Raw genomic sequence first — 24,794 nt, forward strand, 5'->3', positions numbered from 1 at the left:
TCACAACCTGTGTTTACTGATGCCTCATTGGTGGACAGTTGCCAATACATATGAATTACAGCCAAGTGAGCCAGATGGCTTAAAGAAAAATAAGTATCTTTTTAAGTAATCAGCATCCTTTTGGCACACTCAACCACTAGCCAACGGTTTTCCCATTTTTGAGAAGGTATTTTTTGGCTTTCGACACACACACAACTCCAAATGTGTGCACACTTCCATAGTCAGTGACGCATAACCTGACAGCTGACTGATGAAGCGCTGACCTTTTACTCATGGCCTTGTGGGCAATTCTCCGCCTCATGAAACTGTGGCGGTCGGTATCCACTGACACTTGAGTGCTCAAATGAATTATGACCGCGAAGGAGAATAATGAAACAGGAGCATGAGACAAAGAGCTTTACAGATGAGAGCAGGATGGAGATGGGAAGCCCCAGAATCAAAGACTCCTTCCTCCCGCGCACCTCCCATCTTCTGTTCTCATTCGCGTTCTCTGATCTTGTTTACAATGCAGCCGTTTGTGAGAGCTTTGTCCTGTCCAGACTGTCCAGTCTGTACACACTGCACCGGCCGAGTTTCACCCCGAGGTAGAAAAAAAATTGCGAGGCGGCTTCCAAGCTGAGGAAGTTTAAAAAATATAAAACTGCAGAGCTGTAATGGGAGCAGACAGCTCTGCCATCCTTAAATGAAAGGCTGCTGCTGCCGAGGCAGAATCAAACAGGCCGTTTGATCAGCAGAAAAGCTTTAAAGCTGAACTACATGGTGTCCCCCTGTAGCAGAAATACTCCTTACTGTAGCTTCCCACTGTGAGGGTGGGAAGTGTAACATTTTTTTTTTTCTTCTCAGAACTAAAGTAAGCAAAGAAACAAAGAGGACTATACAGAGGATCTGATCAAAGACGTATATTTGTTTTACACAACATATATACACAGTATATAATCCCACTGTGCTGAGATCTTTCACAACATTTCACAACAAAATATACATATTTTTCTTAACAATTCTCTTCCTACTATGGTTCTTACATGAAACTGCTCACAACAAGGTCTGTGGATTATCTTGAGTGACCCGGCCATGATTTCTCATTATATTGGAGCGAAGGCAGACATCGTTACCACTGATATCTCCATGTAAAGTATAAATATAGACAGTGCCTATGTGTTGACTGTAACTCAAGGTATCCGTATGTTGTAGAACAGGATGTCTACATTCTGGTGACCGTGCGTGTGCGTGTGCGTGTGCGTGCGGATGATGAGGAAGGCTCCTTTGCGGGAAACAACTCTCGCTTGGCCGTCTTTCTTCTAATGGAATCAGTGTTTCAATGCCTTCTGTGTGTGTAAGTCAGGATGTGGCTAATGTTTAAAACATACTCTGCAGATGCAGCGTGACCCTCTTAAATAAATGACTTCATCGCCAGGAGAGGGAGTCGTTTTAGGATTAGCTCTGCTGAGGGTGAAATGCTCCGTAGACTCTGTGAGTCATACTGGCTGATAAACAAGAAAGCACATGTAACGGCAAATAGGCACGCACAAACACACACACACACACAAAACACACTTGAACAAACTCCTTCACACAACAGTAAAATGACATAAAGGTAATTGACTAAATCCAGCCACCACTACAAATCTATTCCCACACATGGGTGCGTAAAAATGAGAAAACACCCGTCTGCACAGTATTTGTGTGGCAGAATGAGCACATCACCCCCCCAGCTTGATATCCCATAATTTCCTTCCAGATGCCCGAGGCTCTTTTCTGCCCCCACCAGCAGCGTCTTGCCGCTCTGTTAGTTAACAAGGCGAGCCAGCAGCAGGAGAAAGCCCCGCTCGTAACCTGCGGTGCTGCTCTGCGGTGTCACAGCTCCATGCGTTAACATGCCCTCCTTTGAATACTGATGTAAAGTTGTTTATAACTTTCAAGCCCTCCAGAGGTTGTGTTTATCTCCACCTGCGGTTCTCTGGGGTCGAGAGGGCCATAATTGGGTGTTTTGTTGGATGAAGGGATTAGCAATTCATGAGGAGCGAGTAAAAGTGCGAGGTCACACAGCAGATGATGATAGTATCTGACTGTTTACATCGGGCTCCAATTGCTAAATGTAGCTTATATAAATCATACTATATTTAATATTTTGAGTCCCAAAAATCTCAAACCCCGTGAAAATGAAGCTCTGTGCTTCTTAAACACCCTCTTCGTTTCACAAGTGCAGACGCTTTAAAAAGAAAATGTAGCGTGAACTGCTACAAGCTGCACAGCCTGGCAGGGTCAGCTAAAGTGCAGCCATCGTCAAGATGCCATCCAAGATGGCTTTTCTTTTCTTATTTTTTTTGTAACACACTACTCTGTGAACTGTACGTCTTGCGAGAGTTGGCACATTACGGAGGGAAAAAAGTATCTGTGGCATCGATTTGTACACCAGCAGCTGTCCTTGACACCTAATCAATTATTTTGTCGCCACCAGCATATTTTTTTAAAGGAAACGCTTCATAAAAAAGAAATAAATATATATTGTCACCACTACTTCCTTTGAGAAGCGTTGTCTTCTCTTTAAAGTGAATCTCTGTTGGGTCGGCTCAGGTTTTTCATTCCTGGCATCACATCTGTGGTGCAGCACGTTAAAGTGTTGAGTGGCGTGTGTGTGGGTAGTTGGGCCAACATCAATCATTCATATTGACATTTCCTTTGAGGTGATGTCCCTGTGTCTGTGTTTATGCCCACACACACACATGATGGTGTGTGTGTGCAGCTCGATATATTCCTACCGTGCATTTGTGACCGTGTGCGTCCTAGCTGGCGTGCGTTTGAGTTCAGACACGTGCTGCAGGTTTAACAACCTGAGGCGCGGCCGGCCCGCCTTTGCCAATCTCAATCCTTTTCCCTTGCGCCCAACACGGCTGATGACAGGTGGGGCCTTGTGACAAACTGAGGCAGGAAGAGGAGCTCTGAGCATTTCAACGGGCTGCAGCTTCACCTGAATGCTAAGTGACTGCGAAGAGCTCCGGCGCCGACACACTGCAGCTGCTAACGTGCGCCATGTATGCCTGAATGAGCACACTCAAACGACAGCAGCCGTTCACACGAGTGGTCAAAGACTGTGAAGTGTCCTCTTGCTCCAACCACACCGTCATCCCAAATCACATCCAACTTTTAGGCCTGCTTGGCTCTAAATCTCCCATCTTTGTGGTGACTGGGTCCTCAGGCATGCCTCCAACGGCTCCCACAATGCACCAGCACAAATTGCATTTCACTCACATGGCCGAGCCCACTCCTCTCATCTCTCCCGTTCTTCTCTTTTCATGGCTTTGCTTCTTTTTCTTTTCATTTCTCCTCCTCCTCCTCCTCCTCCTGTCCAGCAGGGTCTGCCCCCCCCCCCTCCCTGACATCAGCTCGTTTCTCTCCGACTGTGTCCCTTCCCTCCATCATAACTGCCGATGTTTCTCCGGTTGATGTGCTGTGACCGCCTGCAGCTCCCTGCGCTGGCTGCGTAGAAGGAGATGAGCTGTATGTTCGGCTAATGGCTACATGTAATGTCAAAACAGTACCAAATCACATTGACGTTCAAGCGCTATAATGACTGAAATATGCATCTCGCTGTCGTCTCGTCTCTTCTCAGAAGCCTTTCATCTTCGGCAGCATGCCAAAGCATCCCTCAAAGGTTTCTTGGGCATTGTGTGTTTTAGCAAATTGAAAGTGGCTTTTTTACGCTTTGATTGATGGGGCTGGTGGCATTCAGATTACGTAAGTGGACGCTGATGGATCCCCGTTCAAATCAGCACTCTGGGTTCAATAGATTGGTGGTCAAGCCCAGCGTCTCGCAACTCTAACCTTACGCGTCAATCGCAAAACACTGGGAGTCATTTTTGCGATGTAGAGTTATGTCTTCTTCTCTTCTGGAAATTATAGTAAGGCCTATTTTTAATATATTTAACTCTCCATGCTGCCATTCAAATTGTCAGAGGGGAGAGATTCTTCACTCGTGGGAAAAATGCATTGCCTCAGATAAGTTCAGCGTGATAATAATGGGCGCCACTAAGCCGCACAATTTGATTGGGGGGCGTGAGGGACGTGTAGAGGACATTCATCAGCGTGACACAGGACACAATGCTCTTTGTTTGATTGGTTAAATTAGTGGGAGCTCATTTGCTTTCACTGCAAAATCCTTTACAGGGCTTTTTTTTGTTGTGGTTAATTAAGCCGGAAGAAAACCGTTTTGTATGCTGCTTGCGCACTGGGCCGCAAAGGAGAGAAACAGATCATTGTTATTCCTCTCTTGCGCCTCAGAGGCCAGTTTGTTTTTTTATACCAACCGCGCCAAAGATGAGCTGCTTCAATGTGTATTTGCTCAAATTTGTTTGGTTTGGTTTTCCTCAGACAGTTACCTTCGCTGAATGCAAATTCTTTCACAGTTTTTCTCTGTCACCGTCTACAACAGGCTCATTTAACCTGCTGAATTTATTTGACGAAGACAGTTACCTGGAATTAAAGTTGTATTCAATACGAAAAGTGCTTCGCTCGCGGTGCAGATAATTCCCTCTAATGAATTTGCAGTCCTTGTAAACGCAATTTGTTAAAACCCTCCTCGAGCAAACACAGCATCCTCGTGGGATCTCCTAAGTTATGTGAATCCACTGATTAAACCTGGTCACGAGGCATCGCTGTGCATTGGCTGCTCTTCCTGGTGCCGCGTTCCACAGTTAAAACTGTGAATTTGAATTTAATATTGGGAGGATGTTTTCCAAACTGAAAACAAGCTGGAAAGCAATGTTTGAAAACCACGAAGCTCTCAGGGTTTGGAGAGTTGTAGTGGGCTCATTTATAGTAAATAACCACATAAATCCCCTGCAGATATTTAATGCCCTTCTGTGCTTTGAAAAAGTCTACATATTCTACCAGAAAGCTCACCGTTCCTTTAGTATCAGTACAAACCTCCAGCCTCCTTTAATTAGTTTACACTTGAAATGTCTCCGATCATAGCGCTGCTTCACCCACCTTGTTTGCTGCCTTCATAGACTGCAAAATCTACTGGGGCTGCAGCGCCTCACCTCGCTCCTCACACCGCCTGCCTCAGACAGCTGACCTCTCATTAATCACATGAATCAGCTGGCAGACAAGGTGCGAACTCCCAAATACTGGCAGGTCTAGCTTCAGTTCAGTGCATCCAGAGGGCTTCTTGTGAAGCAGCATTAGACCACAAACCCATGACACTGAGAAGTACTGTCTCTCACTTCCTTGAAACACAGCGCACCTTGTCGGTTTTTATGTCATTTGCCTCTTTTTGTTTGTGCTGCCAGGTTTTGGATGAACTGTATTCCATTGTTGTAAAGCTGGGCGGGTTTACTCTAGAAGCTGTTGTGATATTTTTAACAAAATGAAACTTTTACTTGCTGACTTTCATCGGTTTTGATCTTGGCGATAACGCGCTTTTTATGTCTCGTTTGTGTGTCGTTGTTCAGGAGGCCAAGCTGCGCGAGCAGCTGGATGTTAGCACACTGGCGGGGAAGATGGAGAACAGGATGCTGACGGTGGTGAGCGGCCCCGACATGGTCAACATCACCTACCTGAACTTCATGGCCTTCCAGGAGGAGACGGCGAAGGTAAATACTCTGCACAAGAACGACAACAAAACAATTCATAAGGTGTTCCATTTGGTGTTTATGGAAATGTTTCCTTTAAATAAGTCGGAATGAAACAAGTAAACTAAACGAGCAACAGCGTGTTTCCGAATCCAAGTGGACGTTATCAGCATACCCACATGAGCGAACTAACGTCTTCACTTATTCCCAACAGTACTATCAGACCGCCACATTCCAACCTCTCAGCACTTTGGTTTGCACTTGACTCTGTATGTGTGTGTGTGTGTGTGTTTCTTTGTTACTGCAGGAATGGGCGGAGGAGCTGTTCAACCTGGCATCCAACCTCTTGGTACAGAACATGTCCAGAGAGGACTGCCTGGAGAAAACGTAGGTCATCCGCACTCACAAGCACACAAACAATGTAAATCCCCAAGAATAATATGAAAATCAGGTCTGCTAGAAACAAAACAAGAAATGTCAGTCACCACAAGCATCAGGTATGTTCTGTACTTTACATAAACAGAAACAGCAGGAAAAGCATATGAGGCTTGTGTAAAAGAAATATACAATACAATACTTACATTAACTTACAAATGCAAGCAAGAACATATTTATAACAAACCCTGCAGCACACACACAGACACCTTCATGCACAGACCAAGGTGGGCTGCACTGCACTCACACACACACACACACACACACACACACACACACACACACACACACACACACACAAACAGGAGGTTGCTTTTCACCAGCTCCCACAAGGCCGCCTGGGGGTTTGAGTTTATAAAGGTCACTTCACCTCACATCAATGGAGAGAGAAAACAGACAGGAAGGACGAAGGAGGATAAATAAAACAGCCGGGAATATGTATAAGTTCGTGAACCCGACTCGGCTTTTCAGTGCAGGAGTGCGCGTGTGAGAGCGTGTACGTGCGTGAGTGTGCCTTCCTAAGGAAGCCTATACTCCTCCTGCATTGATGACATGATGACAGATCCTCAAAGAGGCCGAGTCGCCGACCTGAAATTGAGGTGGAGTCAAAATGTTAAAGAGGAGTCACCGTTCCTTTGGCTCCAGACTCTTTCATAAATCACCCCGAGCCCTCATCGATGGCTCTTTGTCCAGTGAGACAGTTGTCATCAATCGCCCTCACACCACCTGTGATCCAGTGCAATAACTGAGTCTAACGGCCAACAGCTCCGCGCTCGTATTGATCCGATTGGAACACACACGCTGACCTATGGCTCGCAGCTGATTTATGCGAGCGCTCAGCGGTTGAGCGAACCTAAAAGAAAAAGAATCTGCCGCGTTGCAATGAGAGAATATGCCGTATGCTGTGCTCAGTGACAACTCCCAGCTGTCTTGATGTTTATCAGTAAACAGAAGCCACTAACCCGCACCCCTGAGGAGTCTAATTGACTTATGAAACAATAAAAGTTGCCATCGACCACAAAGTACAACAGAGAGATGAATAGAACTGAACAGAGCAGGTTTCACAGTCACGCTGGTTGCAGCAGCAGTTGTTGTTGTGCAACGCTCGCTTACCAATAAGGTTATTCTTTGTCATACCACTACTACAGCATCATCTCCACTGATGTTGATGTGTGTGTGTGTGTGTGTGTGTGTGTGTGGGAGCAATGTTCCCAGCCACAGGAAATAAAACAGTGGCTGCTTGCTGCAAGATGTTCTTTTAAGATCAATGGCGTACGGCTGAGGCCACTCCTTGGATAAAAGGTTGCCTTTAGTGTTCGAACGGCATGCTTTACGATGGGATGACCTGTGACGAGGCGAGAACACTTTACCTGTCTGTGCTTTCTAGTTTTATGCTTAGCGTTTCATCCCATTACAAAAAAAGTAAGTGGCTGTTCAGAAATAGGTCTTTGTGTGTAACTGCAGGTGAATTAAAAGTGACCTCACCGTGGCTCAGCATTACCTAGTAGAGAGGAGAGAGAAAGTGAGAAAGACGGAGACAGACGCAAGTGATCTGTTTTCCTGTCTTGATGAATAATACAGGGAGTTGTAAGGTGATGAGGGCATCAAGAAAGACTCTGTTCCCTTCTTTCCTCACTTCAGATAGCTTCAGTGATCAAATATTGTCAACTTGCCCTTTCCCTGCCAACATTTTTCAAACCCAGTTTTGCCCCCGTTAACCATTACAGTCATCGGTGACTTTGCCCGTGGCGCACCCGGCCTGCCCTATGAAGTGGACACTGTAATGGATATTAATTATTAGCCAGCAGCCACTTAAAGCCCAGCCTGTAATGACGGCTCCTGTTGCAGCTAAGCTATTTATAGCCCAGGCTGCGCTGCCCGTGTGTTGCTGCTGCACGGCTCTGTGCTGCCGATGCCAGACTTCCAGGCATTAGCCGATCGAACATGTCACGTAAAACACAGCCCGAATATTCATGGCGTGCTCAGAGAACTGTTCACATGCAGGCCAGCCGCTTCGACTTTGCGGAGACACGAGCTTGCGTGCACTGTGAATTGGCATACACTCGCTCACAGACAGACATGACGAATGTTTGTGTATGTCATACATGTGAGCTCAAGCAAGCACGTACACACGCACACATAAATTAAATGTGAGCGAATACATTACTCACACAGACAAATTGTTGATTTCATGTTGTGTGAGGTGTGTTTGTGCTCTCGTCCAATGCAGATACACTCGGCTGAAGCTGCAGCTCAACCCTGAGGGGCGAATCCCCGTCAAGAAGTAAGTCTCTCTGACTCATCCTCCTCTCCCCAGCCGCCTCTCCGCTCTTTTGATCAATGCATAGCTTCCTCTGCCTTTTCTCATTACTATGATCATGTACACGCTTCAGTAGACACACATTCTCCGTTTATGTTTTGCATTCTGTCGTAACGACACCACCTTTTTCTTCTTCAGCTCTGCGGTAAAAATTCGCTGTCAGAACTGTCAACGTGTGTGAGAATTTCCTTTCACGAATTTCACTTATCTGGGAGTTTTGTCGTCGGCTCATTGAAAATCCAGCTCTCTCTGTCTCCATTAGTCAAGTTGAGCTTTTCAGGCAGCCAACAGTGAACTTCTGCGATAACCTCGTTCAGAGCCGCAGAGTAAAACAGTGGGTGTCAACGCAGACAGGCAGAGAGACACTCCTTGCCGTTTAGGGAATTAACCTCCGAGCTGGGAGGACATGTCAGCTTGACTCTGCTCTCCCACTGAGCATACAGTACGCGCTCATGGGTCTGCACAGGAATACCTCTGCATGTAATTAAAACCAAATAGCCAGCGTCGTTCATCGCAGTAAACCTCATGTATTGTCTGTATGCACAAGACTAACAGGACAGTAGTCCAACCACACAGGAAGTCTCCCTCTAAACTCAGAATGACGGACGATGAGGCATGTCCAGAGAAAACCGTGTATCTCCAAAAATCAAAAACACAGTGGGATACCTCACAACTGAAATGATGAGACGTTTTCACAGGCTCGCAATCATACACTCTTCTGTGTTGTGGAAACATCTTATCCGTACGTGTTATGTTTATTTATACGAGACAAAAGCGTAGTTTTGCGACTGGAGAGACGGGATGTGTGGAGTCATAAGGACTGTCTAAGAAATGTGATAACGACAATGATAATGGTCGTTGCAATGTTAATGATAATGGTAATGATAATAATAAGAAGCGATGACAACAGTATACATTTATGTGCTCATCGTTGCAAACTTGTCTGGGCTGATATCGTCTTTTTATGAAGGATTGCAAACATTATCACTTTTTATGTACATATGGTTTTGCCATCTGGAGTTGAGACGGTGTGAACAGCAGTATTCACATCGGCGTGTTCTTCTCATTGTCCCATTTACAATAGAACAAGTTCATTAAGCGGATGCAACTGTATACTCTTTACAGCGTATGTGTAAATATTATAGAAACACCTCTTGGTATAATGAAATAGAACCACCAGAAACTACAGCCTCCAACATACACAGAAGATAGACGCAGCAGCTCTACAAAAAAACAGTGTGAATATAACAAAACATTCATGAATAAAGCATTTATTGCAGGGCTGTATTAAACTGAATTAGTTTAGTTTTTCTCCACATTGTCTCTATTTCGATTCTTTTTGCATTCTGCATATATTACAGTTTCATTTTTCATCTTGGCGTTTTCTTTGTCTCATATTTGTCTTTTTGTGTCATTTTCCCTGCAAGTCTGCGGTTGTATTGTCTCCTAATTAGTTTATTGTTTTTCCTTCTATCTTTTTCACTGTTTGCTGCAACAGAACTTTCTCACAGGATGTCCTTAATAAGTATCAATTAGAAGCTGTGATGAATTCACCAGTATGACACAGAGGATCAGAGTGAAAACTCTGCTGTCTGTGTGGCATTTTCTGTGATTACTCATGCGGGTGTGTTTTTTGTGTCCCCCGCAGCATCTTCAGGATGTTCTCAGCAGACAGGAAGCGAGTGGAGACAGCCCTGGAAAACTGTAACCTTCCTTCTGTCAGAGTACGACACCAAAATACTGAATATCTCTCCCTCTCATGTCTCTGAAACGGCTCCTGTCCGTCCCTCTGTCTCTGCCTCTTATCTCAGCCTCCAAGCTCTTTCATCCTCTCCATCCATCCGTCAGGCTGTCCTCTCACCATTCAGCTCATTCTTTATTCTCCCGAAACAGCCGCCGATTGATGCTTCGCTCATTTGTTTGGAGTCTAATTTTCTGGATGTCCGCATGACTTCCCACTCAGAACTGATTTATCCTTGGTTGTAATGGAACAAATAGACTTAGTGGGAGCAATAGAGATGACTAAAGCTGTTTTATCTTTACTTCTCACCCATATCACTACAGAGTAGCTGCCCCGCCACCCATAGGGGTCTAAACAGCCCCACAACACAGCCAACAATCTCTGTATTCCAGCAGTAGCATGTTTACATGTGTGAAAATGCTGTTTAATGCAGTTCTGTACACGTGCTGAAACATATGCACGTACAGTAGAGCAGACGCACCATAGCTGTAATGAATGGTTCCAGAATATAAACAGAATGAATACATACACACACAATAATTAGAAACACACACACAATAATTAGAAACACACACACACACACACACACACACACACACACACACACACACAGAACAAGCTATACATACAGTAATTAGCAGAGGGAGAGAGAGCAGGAGGTACGAACGTGTTGCCGTACGACGGTCTGGTGGGATTTGCTGTTGTTCCAACGCGCAAGTTAATTACAGCTAAACGGTAGTGCTGCTAATCCCTCACACACACACACACACACACACACTCTCAGAGAAAAGCACATGCACAAGGGAGCTCGCACCGAGGCCTTCAGAATGACTTGTTGAGTTTTGGCAGGGCTTGACCTGGATCTCTCCCTCCCTCCCTCTCTCTCTCTCTCTCTCTGTGCATCCTTCCTCATCTCTTCCAGTATTTGGTTCTGCTCTGCTTCTTGCTGGCACAATGCTGTCGCCTGCTGCTGAGTGCACCGTATCTTTCTCAGACCCGTTGGCTCTCTATGTCGGGAGCCCTGGCCACAGTTTTTTTTAAGCCCATAGGTTCAAAATGCAGGCAGTCGTTTCTGGTTATTTATTTGCATTTTGAAGTTTATAAGCGTTTAACCCTTGTATGGTGTTCGGGTCTGTGTGGACCCGTTTTCATTTTTTAGCAAAAGAAAAATGATACACTACATTTAGTTTTTTACTCAGACTCATTGGCCTTGGCTCATTTTCTGTGAAGAACATATATCAGAACACATTTTCAATGACCACACACTGTACACACCCCCTGTACACATTTACATTACATACAGGATGTTTGGGTCCACTGGACACGGAGCTAATGAAAGTGTGGAAATTGTAGGTCCTGTGTACCTTCACTCTGTCCTCCTCCTGTCTGGGCCTGCTGTTACTATGTGTAGGTAAAATATGCAAAATATGGTAGGCTATAAAGATCTCGGCTGCCTGTGATGCCACTTCCTCATATGCTTGGAAGTTACAACTATACACAGGGAAGACTGATGGAGGAGCCCCTGAGAAAAATCAAGGAATGAGAGTTGGACACATCACATGCGACAATTTTAAACAAAAAACGAGTAGCACTTTAATTCATAAATGTGATCTAACAAAGGCAAAGGGCAAATATTAACCATATATGCTGTTTATATTGCTTGGGATGAAGTAAACATCTTTTGAGTATTTTAACATTAAATAGTTTGATTGTGTTGAATTACAAACCCAAAAATGCAGTGGGTCCACCAGACCCACGAACACTGGACTTAGGTAAAGTTAGAAAGATATTGAAAGATTCGGACTTCCCGGTTCAATAAATCGTTAAAGAAACGTTGCTAAAATACAAACGATACCTCCCTGTTTCGTTAATGATTTATTGAACCGGGAAGTCCGGATCTTTCAATATCTTTCTAACTTTACATAACCGAACACTGGCTGTATAACAACAATATGAACACCATACAAGGGTTAATGGCTTCCAGATGGAGACTTTAAGGTTTGGGTCAGCTGTAGAACATCCCATAGGATGAAAGACATGTCTTGTGCACATAGAAAGATCCATCCTTGCAGCTACATCATCCAACTTTGAATCCCAAGCCACAAAAAAGTAAAAGAGACTTAAGACAATAATAATCTTCTTGCATGAGGCCCATTGTGTGCAAACGTTACAGCTATATGCACAACCTGTGATGGTATAACACTACATTGAAAATAGAATTGTAGCAGTACTAGTGGATCGATTCTGAATTCACCGATGCTATAGATTTGTAGTTCCTCCTCTATCCACAAGGACAGCTTCTGCCCCGTGATTTGTAAGTGCAGTGTGTTTGTGTATGCGTAGACCGTGTACGTATGTGACCATGTTGCTGTTGTCTGCTGCAGAACGACTCCATCCCCCAGGAGGATTTCACTCCAGAGGTCTACAACATGTTCCTGACCAACATCTGTCCCCGGTCCGAGCTGGACCACATCTTCTCTGACGTGTAAGAACTATGTTTCCCTCAGTTGCATTTGCCTTTTATAAAACAGTCTGTCGGGCATGTGGGAGGGAGGGCAGTCTTTGTGTAATAGAAAGAAAACTAATAAAAAGAAGTTTAACAATATTTTAAAAAGTATTTCAGGAAGTAATCATCTTTTTCAACCTCAAAACAATGCATTAATTCTTTAGTTTAGACAAAAGGTTATTTGAAAAACTCGAAACAATGTGAGAGTGATTAATTTAATATTGTCTTTTTCGCAACCATCTGTTGCTCGTTTCAGACTGGCAGCTTGACAATGGCTGCCATCCTTCATAGGGCAACCTGTTTTTAACCGTTAGAGTCGTTGCGAGCAGTTGATTAGTAGAGAACCGTGTTGTAATGGCCCCGGCTGAGCCTGGCGGTGTGGCCCCTCGCGCTGTGCTGCCCCGATGGCCCCCGAGGGACTCAGACCATCGGCTGAGGCAGCAGGCCAAGCCACTCCAAGTCATAAATCTAGATTTTAATCTCAGTTAAGTGAGATGGCATGGGAGCCAGGATGATATGGAGATTATAATTTAGTGGAACAGGCTGAGATATGAAAGGCGTTTCAATCAAATCTCATAATTTACTCAACACAATATTTAATCCTCTGCTCCTTTGCGCTTCTTTTGCTTTCCCTCTCTTTAATTACCGCCCCCCCATCATCTTCTCCTCGTTACACTTTCTCGTATTTCCATTTTTGAATTCTGTTCTTGCGCTCCCCCCTGTTTGCTCCCTTTTTGTATACCCACTGCTCACCTTATCCTCTCCTCTCTTTGCAGGGGGGCTAAGAGTCGTCCATACCTCAGTGTGGAGCAGATGACAGAGTTCATCAACAATAAACAGCGAGACCCTCGTCTCAATGAGATACTCTACCCTCCTCTGAAACCAGAACAGGTCCAGGTGCTGGTGGACAAATATGAACCCAACGCTTCGCTGGTGCAGAATGGTCAGTGGCTCAAATGTCTGTCAGTATACGAACACAAGAACAAAGTGATTTATGTGCACATAAACACACAAAAGTCAACAGTTTTTATACATAAAGCAATTTTCACGATTTACACTTGCAACAAGTTTTGTAGTGAAACATTTTAGAAAACAAAAACAAAACATGTTAACACATTTGACCGAGATATACACAACCTCTTCCGACCCTACCGCTAACCCCGTCCTCCAGTCCCCACCAACAATGAATCTGGCACGGGTGTTTCCATAGCAATGCTGCTGCCTGGTGTCCCAAGCCCTCAGAAAGAGAGGGGACGTAGCGGGGTGCCAAGGAACGGAATGTTAGAAGTCTGTAAATAACACACACACACACACACACACACACACCAAAATGTTCAACCCACTTCAAACACTGTCAAGCTTAACAGAGGATATTCCCTGCCATTTTAGTTACAAGAATAGTATAACAAGAGTGGAATCCTTGAGTGGAAAGAGAGAGTGTGTGAAAGGAGTGAAAACAGAAGAGAGAGAGGGGGGGGGGATGCTGGTGTGTGTTTGCGCTTCATGAGAACTTGAAGAAAAGAGCAAGTGACAAACGGAGTGCAGCAGAGAACCTAATTGGCACTGTTGAAATTGTTTAAATTGACTAATCAATTAGTCAGAAATACTGTTGGTCAACTAAGAACTTCTTTGGTCGAGGACAGTCCCAATAAGAGCAGCCTTGGTGACTGAGAGAGCTCAGTGCACTGCAACTTAAAGCCAAACTGTAGGTTGACATTTTGGGAAATATGCTTCTTCGCTTTCGACAGTTAGAGGAGAAGTTTGACACCGCTCTCATATCCGTTTTTCTAATAAAAAACTACAGCCAGTTAGCTTAGCTTAGCATAAAGACTGGAGACAGGTGGAGACAGCCAGCCTCGCTCTGTCCAAAGGCAACAAAGCTCGCCTACTGGCACCTCTAGAGCTCCATAACTAGCACGTTATATCTCTTTAGTTTAAGCTGTACTTTAATCTGCCGTTCCATGGGGGGGGGTTGTAAAAAATTTTTTGTAAAACACTTTTAGTGTTTGTGTATTTGATTTATTCTGTGTACGTGTTGTCGAACTGTTGAATCATGTTGGCCTCCATTTGCATGTGTCGCGTCTGCAGGTATAGTGTCATCTGTCTACGTGTTAAAACTTAACATCAAAACAATAATAATGAAAGTAAGGATGAAAAGTAAGGATGAAAGTAAGGATGCACGTGTTGGAGCGTCAATCAGTGCTCTGGAATAATTCACTAACAACCGAGATGGATGAGCGCAGAGCATCCAACACTCCTGGACACGTTGTGCGTTGTGTCGTGCTGAAGAGTCGGTGAACGCAGAGAGCTGCCAAAACTGGAGAACATCTCACTCCAGATATCGGGCACTGAGGTCGGCTGTGTGCCAATTCAAATGGGATCTCTGCTGGAAACCGAAGTTATGAGTGTGCCAAAGTGGGTGACCACAGTCTGTTGATTCTCGAGCAAATCACCGGGGTGTTTTCTTTCCATTTTGTAAAGCTGAACCATTTTGAAAATAATGGAAAGTGGTGTGTATTTGATTAGTTTATACTTACTGTCAGTTTATTCCTCCTTCATGGCCTAGAAAGCACCAAAAAACGGTACTAAAGAGTTGTAGTCAGGACCACTCGTATTAATGTTGTTCTTATCTAAAGATTAGATCTGTGTGCACAAACATTTAAACAAATAGGACTTATTGATTACATGATATTTGTGTCCAGCCGATCAATACTACATGAGTTTAACGATATCACATTGTGCCACTTGATTTGTAAAATGTTTCGCAGCAACAGTGAGCGCTGCTCTATCTCAGTAGGATCATTGGGTTATTTACCCGCATTCATGAAAAACCTTTGTCACCACGCTGCAGGTCTGTAGTTAATAAATGGTTTAATATATATTTACAAAATATTTGGAGAGCAAACAAATAATCTGGAGGCTATTATTAAATGAAGGTTCTGCTTTCAAATTAAAAAATGCTAATTGTTGGTGCCAGGAGAGGCTGTTTATCTGTTCAGTGGATCATTACTATGCCAATCACATTTGCACATTTTATTAGTGATTACACTGAAACTAAATTGACCCTGAACTGGCTCAAGCAGAGCATGAGTGCTTCAATAGTCTGTCCTCCTAAAGTACATACTTTACCTTTTTATTTTTAAAGTGGGACAACAATTAATCACGGATGCCTAAATTAGATTAAATAATTTTTTTAACCGCATTGAAATATCCCGTTGGACATTCGGGCGTTTGACTCTGATCACAGCGATGTGCTCGTACAGTGATGTTGTGAGTTCAGCCTGTCTCAGGCTCTCTGGAAGCGTGCCCTTCTCTGTCCCAGTGACAGATTTCCCCGTGTGAAGTATTTATTTAGCCGGAGGAAGTGCTGCCATCTGCTCTGCAGAGGGGTCCAGAGCTCCACATGCTACCTTCGCAAACACTCGCTCACACTTTTTCCTCGCTCAAGGACACTCGTGCATATAGAAATACACCTTGTGCATACTAAGCATGTGCTAGTAGATCGCAGAGATAATGGATTGGGTTCCTTTACCTTACGTCTCCCTAAAAATAGCCTGTGTGATTTAGCACGAGGAATTGGAAAAAAAAAACCTCTTTGTTTGTCTTCTCTACTCGCTTTGATTTGTTGCACTTTTTCATTTTCCCTTTCCAGCTTTGATTTTGTGAATATTAAACCTTCCATTCATCTCTTTAGCGCTCCATCATTGTCTTTCACTGCTTTAGTCTGTGCTCGCTCAAACGTTCCTTCATTGTTTGAATGCAGATAGAATTCTAAATGAAACGAGACGCTTAAAGTGTCTTCCTTCAAGACTGCATGGTGGCTTATCATATTTATCTTCCCTGGTTGCAGAGAGTAGGCCCTTTGTCAGAATTTGTCAGTTTGTGTCCACTTTAATCTTACAGGTTATCAATAAACGTGCAATATAAGGGATTCAATGCATTAATATAGCAGCAAACAACTACTTACTGTGGACAAAGTAACAAATAAACTACAAAGATGGAGTGATCTCTACCTGAGCAGAGACTGATTAGAGCTTCTCCTGGCTTTGTTGACATAGCCGGGCCGTCCGGACTTGATTTTAGTGCACGTGAGCGTGCAACACTGGCAAGCTAATCTTGTGTCAAGGTTTCAATGATCATTAATTGTCATCATGCAACACAGGCATTCACAACAAAATGCCGTTTTAGCCAATTTGCTACACAATAAAAATAAAAACACAAAACAAAACAAGTTTTTTTTGCATTTTTAAAATTTGCATCAGGAGGAACGCAAACAGCAGCAACAAACTAATTATCCCGCCCTAAAGCATTATGGTCTATTTGACTTTAAATGGGACCATCATTTACTAAATGAACATCAAGTCTTGAAACTAGAGATTGAGACCATAACCTCATGTTTACAATGTTTACTGAGGTAATAAATCAAGAGAGAAGTAGAGTCATTTTCTCGTAGACTTCTGTACAACCAGAGGAGTCGCCCCCTGGTGGACAGTAGAGAGAATGCAAGTTTTAAGACACTTCTGCATCGGCTTCACTCGGCGCCTGGACAAAAGAGGCAGGGAACTTCAACATATAACATGAAACAAACTAAACTAAGTTAATGACAATAGGTCAATTAAGTCAAAAAAGCAAATAAAAAATCACCTTTAAATTTAGAATACTTTTACATTACAGTTTTCCTCTCAGCTCAGTCCTTATTTTGGCCAAAAGCCACACATGTATCCTTTTATACTCGCTTCCTTTGAGATCAATCTCCACCTTACGAATAACCTGTAGGTTCTCGCTCAGGCGCACCTTTAATCCCAGCCATGTTACATTACAGTCATTTTTAGCAGACGTTAGATGTTAACACCTATTTTCCCTGATTGGCCCACAAATGTCTTGGGAACTGTTGGAAAACTCTGTGTCTGTGTGAGTGCGAGCGGTACAGAGGTTAAGTATGAGTATAGCCTCCGCCTGGTGAAGGGAGGTCCCGGCAGTCAGCGGGGGAGTTAAGACGCTCAGTGCGACTGGTCTCACATGTCAAAGACAGCAGCCAGCCTTAATTAGTCCAGCAACTCTGCAGAGGGCGGCACCGCATTAATTAGCATAAAACGGCCGGAGGGACCTGCTGCACCCGTCGAGCTTGCATCACTTAGCATATTTAGCATTCCTTCAAGTGTGTGTGTGTGTGTGTGTGTGTGTGTGTGTGTGTGTGTGTGTGTGTGGGTGTGTGTGTGTGTGTGTGTGTGGGTGGAGGAATGTTTTGGTTTCGCTTTGAGCGCTTGCTATGTGTTGTACAAAATGTAATCCACGCAGGTGTGGTGTGTGTGACGTGTATGGTAATGTGTATGGAAATATTTTTATATCTTGTGTCTGGATGACTGGAGCTCTTCTTCTGCTGCTTATTACTTGTTTATTCAGCGTTATTTGCTTTCTCGAGCACGTTGAGAGGAGACATGAGCTCAGCGATGACAGCATAAAGGCAAACGCTTAACTTGAGTGAGCTTGACATACAGTCAGAACAAGAAAAATAACAACGACAAGAGCAGTTCAGCTTCTTCAGATCCCCGTACTGTACGACTGAATTATGGGCAGAAAGCTTAGTGGAGCCTGAAATTTAGAAGATCCGGTTTGTAATGTGAACTGTGAAAACAGGAGATTTTTTATGCATTTATCAACCAAGACTTTAAGATTTCTAATGAAGGCTAATAACTGACAGTATACACCCACAGGAAAATGTAAGAAACTGAAACACTGAGGTACAGGCTTGAAGGATTAACCACAAAGGCTTTCGGCAAACAGCGAATTATTGTTCCGGCTAAATTAAACCACTAATGTAATCTCAATATTAATTAGTGATTATGAACGTTATTGTAATGTAACCTTGGAAAACATTTGAACACAGTCTTCCGACTGCTCATTTAAATATACCTGCAGTGTGTGTACGCAGTATAATGTGGACACACAAACACTCAGAAATACTCTCTTTTTTCCCCCAAGACTGTTCCCCGCGGTACATGTTTTATTTCAAAGGGAAAATCTTCTTCCCATCCTTTAAAAATGGCACATAGTTGTGCACCACCATATGCCATGCAGCATGTTTTGGTTGTATAGTGTAAATAATAATGCTGGCAATATTCTATGTGATTGATGTTGCCAACAAATCCCATGAAAAGATCAAAACTAACAACGTGTTAGTGTGTCTGCCGATACATTTACGACTTCCAAAGCCTGTCTCTGACCCCATCCCCATTCATTCCATTCATGATTGTTTTAAACAGCAGGGCACTGTAGTACATTTCTCAGAATAGAAAAAATAGTGCATTTATGTCAAAATAAACTGCAGTCCCCAATATTTGAGAATGCTTGTTATGAGGTAAATTCAGTGTTGCTTTTGGTATTTCCGTTTGGATTTATTATCAATAAGAAACGCAAAGAATATCATTAGACTTATACTTCAACCCCTTAGTTACAGGATTTAGAGTTTTTTGTGCCGGAGGAGTCTGGACTACATCATTTTGACTCACCTGTGCTGTGTTTTGTTCGTGCAGGTCAGATCTCGGTGGAAGGCTTTGCCAGGTATCTGAATGGGGAGGAGAACAGCATCATGCCCCCTGAGAAGCTGGACCAGAGCGAAGACATGACCCTTCCCCTCCCCCACTATTTCATCAACTCCTCACACAACACATACCTCACAGGTACGCTCACATACACTCGACTCCATTTTTACTGACTGATTGCACTCGTGCATCATTTATTCTTCTACACATGGACGGATCACTCGTTCATTTAGAAATATCATTTTGGTTTCTTAAGTGAATACCCCCGACTTCATGCCTCGCAGGTCAGTCAATCAAACGCGCCTGTGCACATCAGGCCCGCTTTTCTTGTGTTACCTCTCTAGAGGTTATCCAATCAAGTCATGTCATGATACTCAATTCATTGATATTCATGAGTTAAATATTTCTTTGGACTTGGTAGTCACAGTAACTGGCTCCTGCACAAGCATGGCAGGCTTTATGCAGAGGCCATTTTCTCCTCAATGGATATTAGAATTCATCTATTCAAATCTATTCTGAGGGGAACTGCAGAGCATTGAATCTTTCAAGTGGATCAAATTTCTACAGCGAGGGAAAAAATTGAATTTTTGTAACAGGGCGGACTCGTGGCCTGCGAAATGAAGAAATGAGAAAAACAAACAGGTCCTTGATTCTCTCCTCACAAACACAGTTTTTCATTATGTATTTTGATAGGGAAATTGTGTTATTATTATCATAGGTAGGTACGGCAATACAGAATCCATTTCTGTCCTTATAATAAAGATCCCCACAACATAATGAGACTGACAGCAGCTTGTGCTGATGTATTTCCATCCTGCTAACTTAAAGCAATGTTTTATGCAGTGAACAACACACGACCTCAGTTAGTAAAGAAAGTGTTTGCCCCGAGGGCTTTGGACAAGGTTGTCTATCAAAAGAAGAGAAAGAACGAGCGAGAGGAAAAATGTAGGAAAGGACTGAAAAAATAAAATGGCGGGAATGATTGATGCCAGATGAAGTGAGAACACAGATCTGCCTCTCACGTTGACGAAGTCCCAGCCGCGTTGCAGGAAAAGCATGCTGCTAATGTGAAGAGATAATTGCTTCGCTAATGGTGACAGGGTGACGATGAGATTTGCCTGCTTCAGATAATTCCAGTTGTATTGTTTCTACTGGATGCTAGCAGGTGATGCGGTTAATGAGCTCTTGAAAGGTGTGTGGGGGGGGTTCTTTAGGGATCAACAGAACATTTACCTGAAGTGCTGTGTTTATGTGTGTTCGCTCGCTTACGTGCGGAGTGCAGCCGGCCAGCTCGCAGGGAACTCTTCAGTCGAGATGTACAAGCAGGTCCTCCTGTCCGGGTGCCGCTGCATTGAACTGGACTGCTGGAAGGGTCGCACCACAGAAGAAGAGCCGGTCATCACTCACGGCTTCACCATGACAACTGAAATCTCCTTCAAGGTAACACAAGGAGAGCAGATTGATCTGCACATTTTAATGTCTTTCGCTACAGATGGAGAGGGGGCTTCTGGGTAAACAGGATGGACGGATGGTGTAATCCACATGTTGTACACATGATCCACTTACTGCATTTAATACTGATCCATATTTGTGTTGGGCCAACACCCACAACTTTTCATTTGTGGTTTTAGATATTTTAGAATTAAAATAGGTTGCATCTTTATTTCCTGTTGATTACATTTTATATCAATTATTTTTCCTCGTAGTGCAAACTTTAAGGTTACATGCAAGTGTGTTGGCAGCCACCTATGTGAACATCTGCATCTTCAAACATGGCATCTTTATACTGTAGATGGTTAACTTTCTGTATTGAAATTGTAATGCTATTTATTTGTTGACACCATAACAGCAAGTGCAGTTAAATACTACAGCAAACACTCCTCGAGAAGCTACTTTTTGTCATAAATACAAAAGAAGAACAAGTGATGTATCCGTTTACTATTAAAACTCACATTGTTTTAATAATAATAATCAGCCATTAATAATTGCAACAGGGATGTGACTTCATGCTGCAGGCGGGGCAAATAGTTTTCCACGTAACAGCATGGCATAGCAGAGTGAAGCCCGTCACCTTCATCTCTCTTCACCTTCAACTCTTCATCTAACAGCTTAAGCGGCTGTTCCTTCTTGTTCTATTACTCCTGTGCCAAAATGAAAATATCATTATCAGTAACCGCTTCCAGCAGGGCTGCCCAAACTTTTTCCCCCAAAGGTGGCCAAAACGTAAGCTTAATGGTGAGCCAGAGTCCCACCTTTTATGTATTAAGTTTACTTAATTGAAATGCCTTTTTGTTTCTGCCACACTGACTTCCTGCACAAAGTGTCAGTCTGCCTGCCGTGCTCAGTTTACGATAAATAATGAATAGCTACATATTTAAAGAGCATCTTTACCTCCCAAAAAATTAAAACAGCATAAAAAATGATTTATATTGTAATTATTATTTTCTTAGCTAGAAACATCTGACGGACCAAACCTTATTGGGGGCCGACTTTGGCCTGCACCGCTCACTTTTCATTCCAGAGTCATGGCAGTGTCGAGCCGATCCCAGCTGACAAAAAAAAAAAAAAAGTTGGTTTTTTACCAACTGCTGTGACAAACAAATGGCATTTAGTGTGAACACCTTTATTGTGAAGCAGTGATGGTAGGAAATGTTCCCTTTGCATGAGCAGCAACTTAATACAGCTCTGACACAATGTAAAAAGAGTTATCAATGAGATAGCATAGCGCTGGATTACATGCAAGCATCTGTGAATGTAAATACAGTGTTTTTTTTTCATAACTAGTATCAAAAATGGAGTTTGATTTCATGAAAATTTGAAGGATTCAAGCTTAAATATGTAAACACAGACCGATTCAGAGGCAGACACTGAAAGTAAGAATGGGGAAAGTAAGAATGGGGAAAGTAAGAATGGGGAAAGCAAAGCTGGATACAAATTGGGATGAACCAAAAGTGGGTCATGTTTTCAGCAGATGGCAAATCGTAAAGGACAGGGAATCACTGAAGGGCCCTAAAACAAAGTGCTGAGGGGCGCTTAATAGAAGTCCCAGGAGATGAGGAGACAAAGAGAGAAAAATGCATTCCTAGCAGGAGGAAAGTGTGAAAATCTAAGGGCAGAGGAGGTGTGAGGAGGGAAAAGAAAGAACGAGGTGGGTGGATTGATTGATGTTCTAATGAGAGTAACAAAAGAAGTAGAACTAGCTTAATGGAATTACCCTGAGAGTGAGATGCAAAAAGAGTTTTGAGTCCCAGACGATGGAAGAGAGCTACAGATGGAGCGGGCTGAGTCACAGACAAAGATTTTTACTGGAGGAGACGGAGCGAATGGAAATGAATGCATTAACTGAACTGACACCGTTGTTAATGATGGTGTAATTGACTTAGACAATCAGCGGCTCAGAAACCCGATATCAGGTGTTGAGCTTGTCTCCGCCGGAGTCGAGCAGTGACACCGCTTCACGGCTCGGCTTCCGTTATCCACGCTGACGTTTTTTGCGTGACGTGAATGGCTGAGCACATCGAAATTTGCGATAAACTGAACCGGATTTCCTTTCACATTATTAACCAGAAAGAGAACCGCAGTGTGAACATCCTGCACACACGTACAGTGAGACGCACGTATGATTCCTCCAGCATCAGCAGCCGCGACGCACCACGCAGCCAGATAACATGTTGCATTTGGAGGAAGGCGGAGTGTCATTTATTTTTTGTAACGCTATCTTATCACTCTTGCTCTCTTCTATAGTTATTGATGTCAAAAGGTTTGGGCGTATTCTCTGGGGTAAAGCCGTTCTAGGAAATAAAAAGGAAACCATATCATTGTAAAGGGATGTGATCCTGGAGAGAGTTTTACAAATGCTTTATTTTATCCACATCATATTATCACATAAACTAACAGTGACATTCATTGTTTTTGATGCACATTACATTACTCAAATAACAATAACAACACTCTGCCCTTAGGAGTGTGTGTATTCCACATACTTTATAGATATATTATCTATTCTTCTTCTTTTGTGTTTTTTAGGAGGTGATCGAGGCTATATCAGAGTGTGCCTTCAAGACCTCGCCCTTCCCCATCATCCTGTCTTTTGAGAACCACGTGGACTCGTAAGTACACAGGACGAGTGTCGACCTCATTGATCAGCACTGTCTGTCATTGGATGGGTCAACATCGATAGGCGCCGAGCAACCATTTTGTGTGCATCAGCTGTGTAAACATCTCTTGGGGAGAAAGCTCTCATTGGTTGTCCTGTCCTCTAATGGCTCCAAGGGGCTTCTTAGGAGTAACATTCAGTGCGTTTTGTTATTCAGTAGACAAACCATGATTGTGTGTGTGTGTGTGTGTGTGTGTGTGTGTGTGTGTGTTTGTTTCCATCTGTGATGACTCCCAGACCGAAGCAGCAGGCTAAGATGGCAGAGTACTGCCGGTCAATATTCGGAGACGCGCTACTGACTGAACCTCTGGAGAAATATCCTGTAAGTACACAAGATGCTCCAACACACATTTGCTCACACATACATCCACACTTGCGGGGTCTCTCTCTCTCTCTCTCTCGCTCTCTCTCTCCCTCTTACACGCACACACGGATGCATGCGACATGGCCAGCAGTGAGGATATTCACCGGATGTTATCACACAGATGAGTGCACCGAAAGACGTGTCCTTGAACACTGCTGCCCGGCATGCTACACGTGTACATTCAGGAGCCTCGACATATATGTTCATTCCTTTGCTCGCATACTACTGCTCTTTCCCTTTATTTGTGTCCTCTCTCCCTCTGCATCTGTCTCACAGACAGCAACATATCAACATGTCCTCCAGCACCTGGCACAATGTGTTGCTGCTGTCCTTCCTCTGTCTGTCACTGCTGGCACGCTACAAGTTGGCCTTCTGGACTTTACCTCTCTCTCTCTCTCTCTCTCTCTCTCTCCAGTTTTCATTCTCATTTTCAGTCACACACACACACACACACACACACACATACCTGTGGCTATTTACGTGCCACGGAAGCCAACTTTTAGTTCGTCACCCGGCAGTCATTGTTATTCCCCTGCTTGTTATCGCGGGAGAGACCGCAGACGACAGCCGTGCAGGATGGAATGGAAGTGTTTTACGCCGTAATCCTAACGCGGCTTTTCTTGGCAGCCACCTATCTGTCTCTCCTCTGTTGCCATGGCTACCAGTCAAAAGCTTGCTTTGTCTCTTTGTGGCCAAACTCTTTTTTTTTTTCCCACAGGCGTCTTTGTGTGTAATGACGCAGGCACTTTTGGTGAGGCAAATGTTAGACACTTGTCGCACAAACTCGCGAGCGCGCGCGCTCTCTCGTAGTGTCTGGGGAAGCACGCATGAAAACGCGGCACATGGACAATTTTGCACACACGTGTGCTTTAACATACCCCCTTTGCACGTTACTCGCCCGGGATGCCTTGTCCCTGTTGATATAACACTGTGGAGCAGCTTAAGTTCCCAGCAGGCTTCTGACTGGATTTGACACTGTAGTATTATCTGGGGGAAGCCTTTCGAATGGAGTGGCTGAGGAAAGAAGGATGTCTGTCTCCTCATATCTCGCATGAGGAGACAGACACCGAGGGAGAGTCAGAGAGAGAGAGAGAGAGAGAGAGAGAAAGAGCTGTTGAGGAATCTGATTTCTACCACTGAGCATGTAATAACTGGGAAAG

General features: G+C 43.7%; 1 protein-coding gene across 1 annotated transcript in view; it reads left to right on the plus strand.

Annotated features, from left to right (window-relative positions):
- Positions 1 to 24,794, plus strand: part of plcb1l (phospholipase C beta 1-like) — a 101,213-nt gene that overhangs the window by 46,720 nt on the left and 29,699 nt on the right. Inside the window, exons 4-13 of the mRNA XM_076083928.1 lie at positions 5,451 to 5,591; positions 5,878 to 5,957; positions 8,236 to 8,289; positions 9,974 to 10,049; positions 12,451 to 12,551; positions 13,349 to 13,515; positions 19,106 to 19,252; positions 20,397 to 20,554; positions 23,141 to 23,223; positions 23,508 to 23,592. Coding sequence (XP_075940043.1) covers positions 5,451 to 5,591; positions 5,878 to 5,957; positions 8,236 to 8,289; positions 9,974 to 10,049; positions 12,451 to 12,551; positions 13,349 to 13,515; positions 19,106 to 19,252; positions 20,397 to 20,554; positions 23,141 to 23,223; positions 23,508 to 23,592 — 1,092 coding nt within the window. The remainder of the gene's footprint in view (positions 1 to 5,450; positions 5,592 to 5,877; positions 5,958 to 8,235; positions 8,290 to 9,973; positions 10,050 to 12,450; positions 12,552 to 13,348; positions 13,516 to 19,105; positions 19,253 to 20,396; positions 20,555 to 23,140; positions 23,224 to 23,507; positions 23,593 to 24,794) is intronic.

This window comes from Anarhichas minor, unplaced genomic scaffold (genome assembly GCF_050575085.1).
Source record: "Anarhichas minor isolate MPS153535 unplaced genomic scaffold, ASM5057508v1 ptg000136l, whole genome shotgun sequence".
NCBI lineage: Eukaryota > Metazoa > Chordata > Actinopteri > Perciformes > Anarhichadidae > Anarhichas > Anarhichas minor.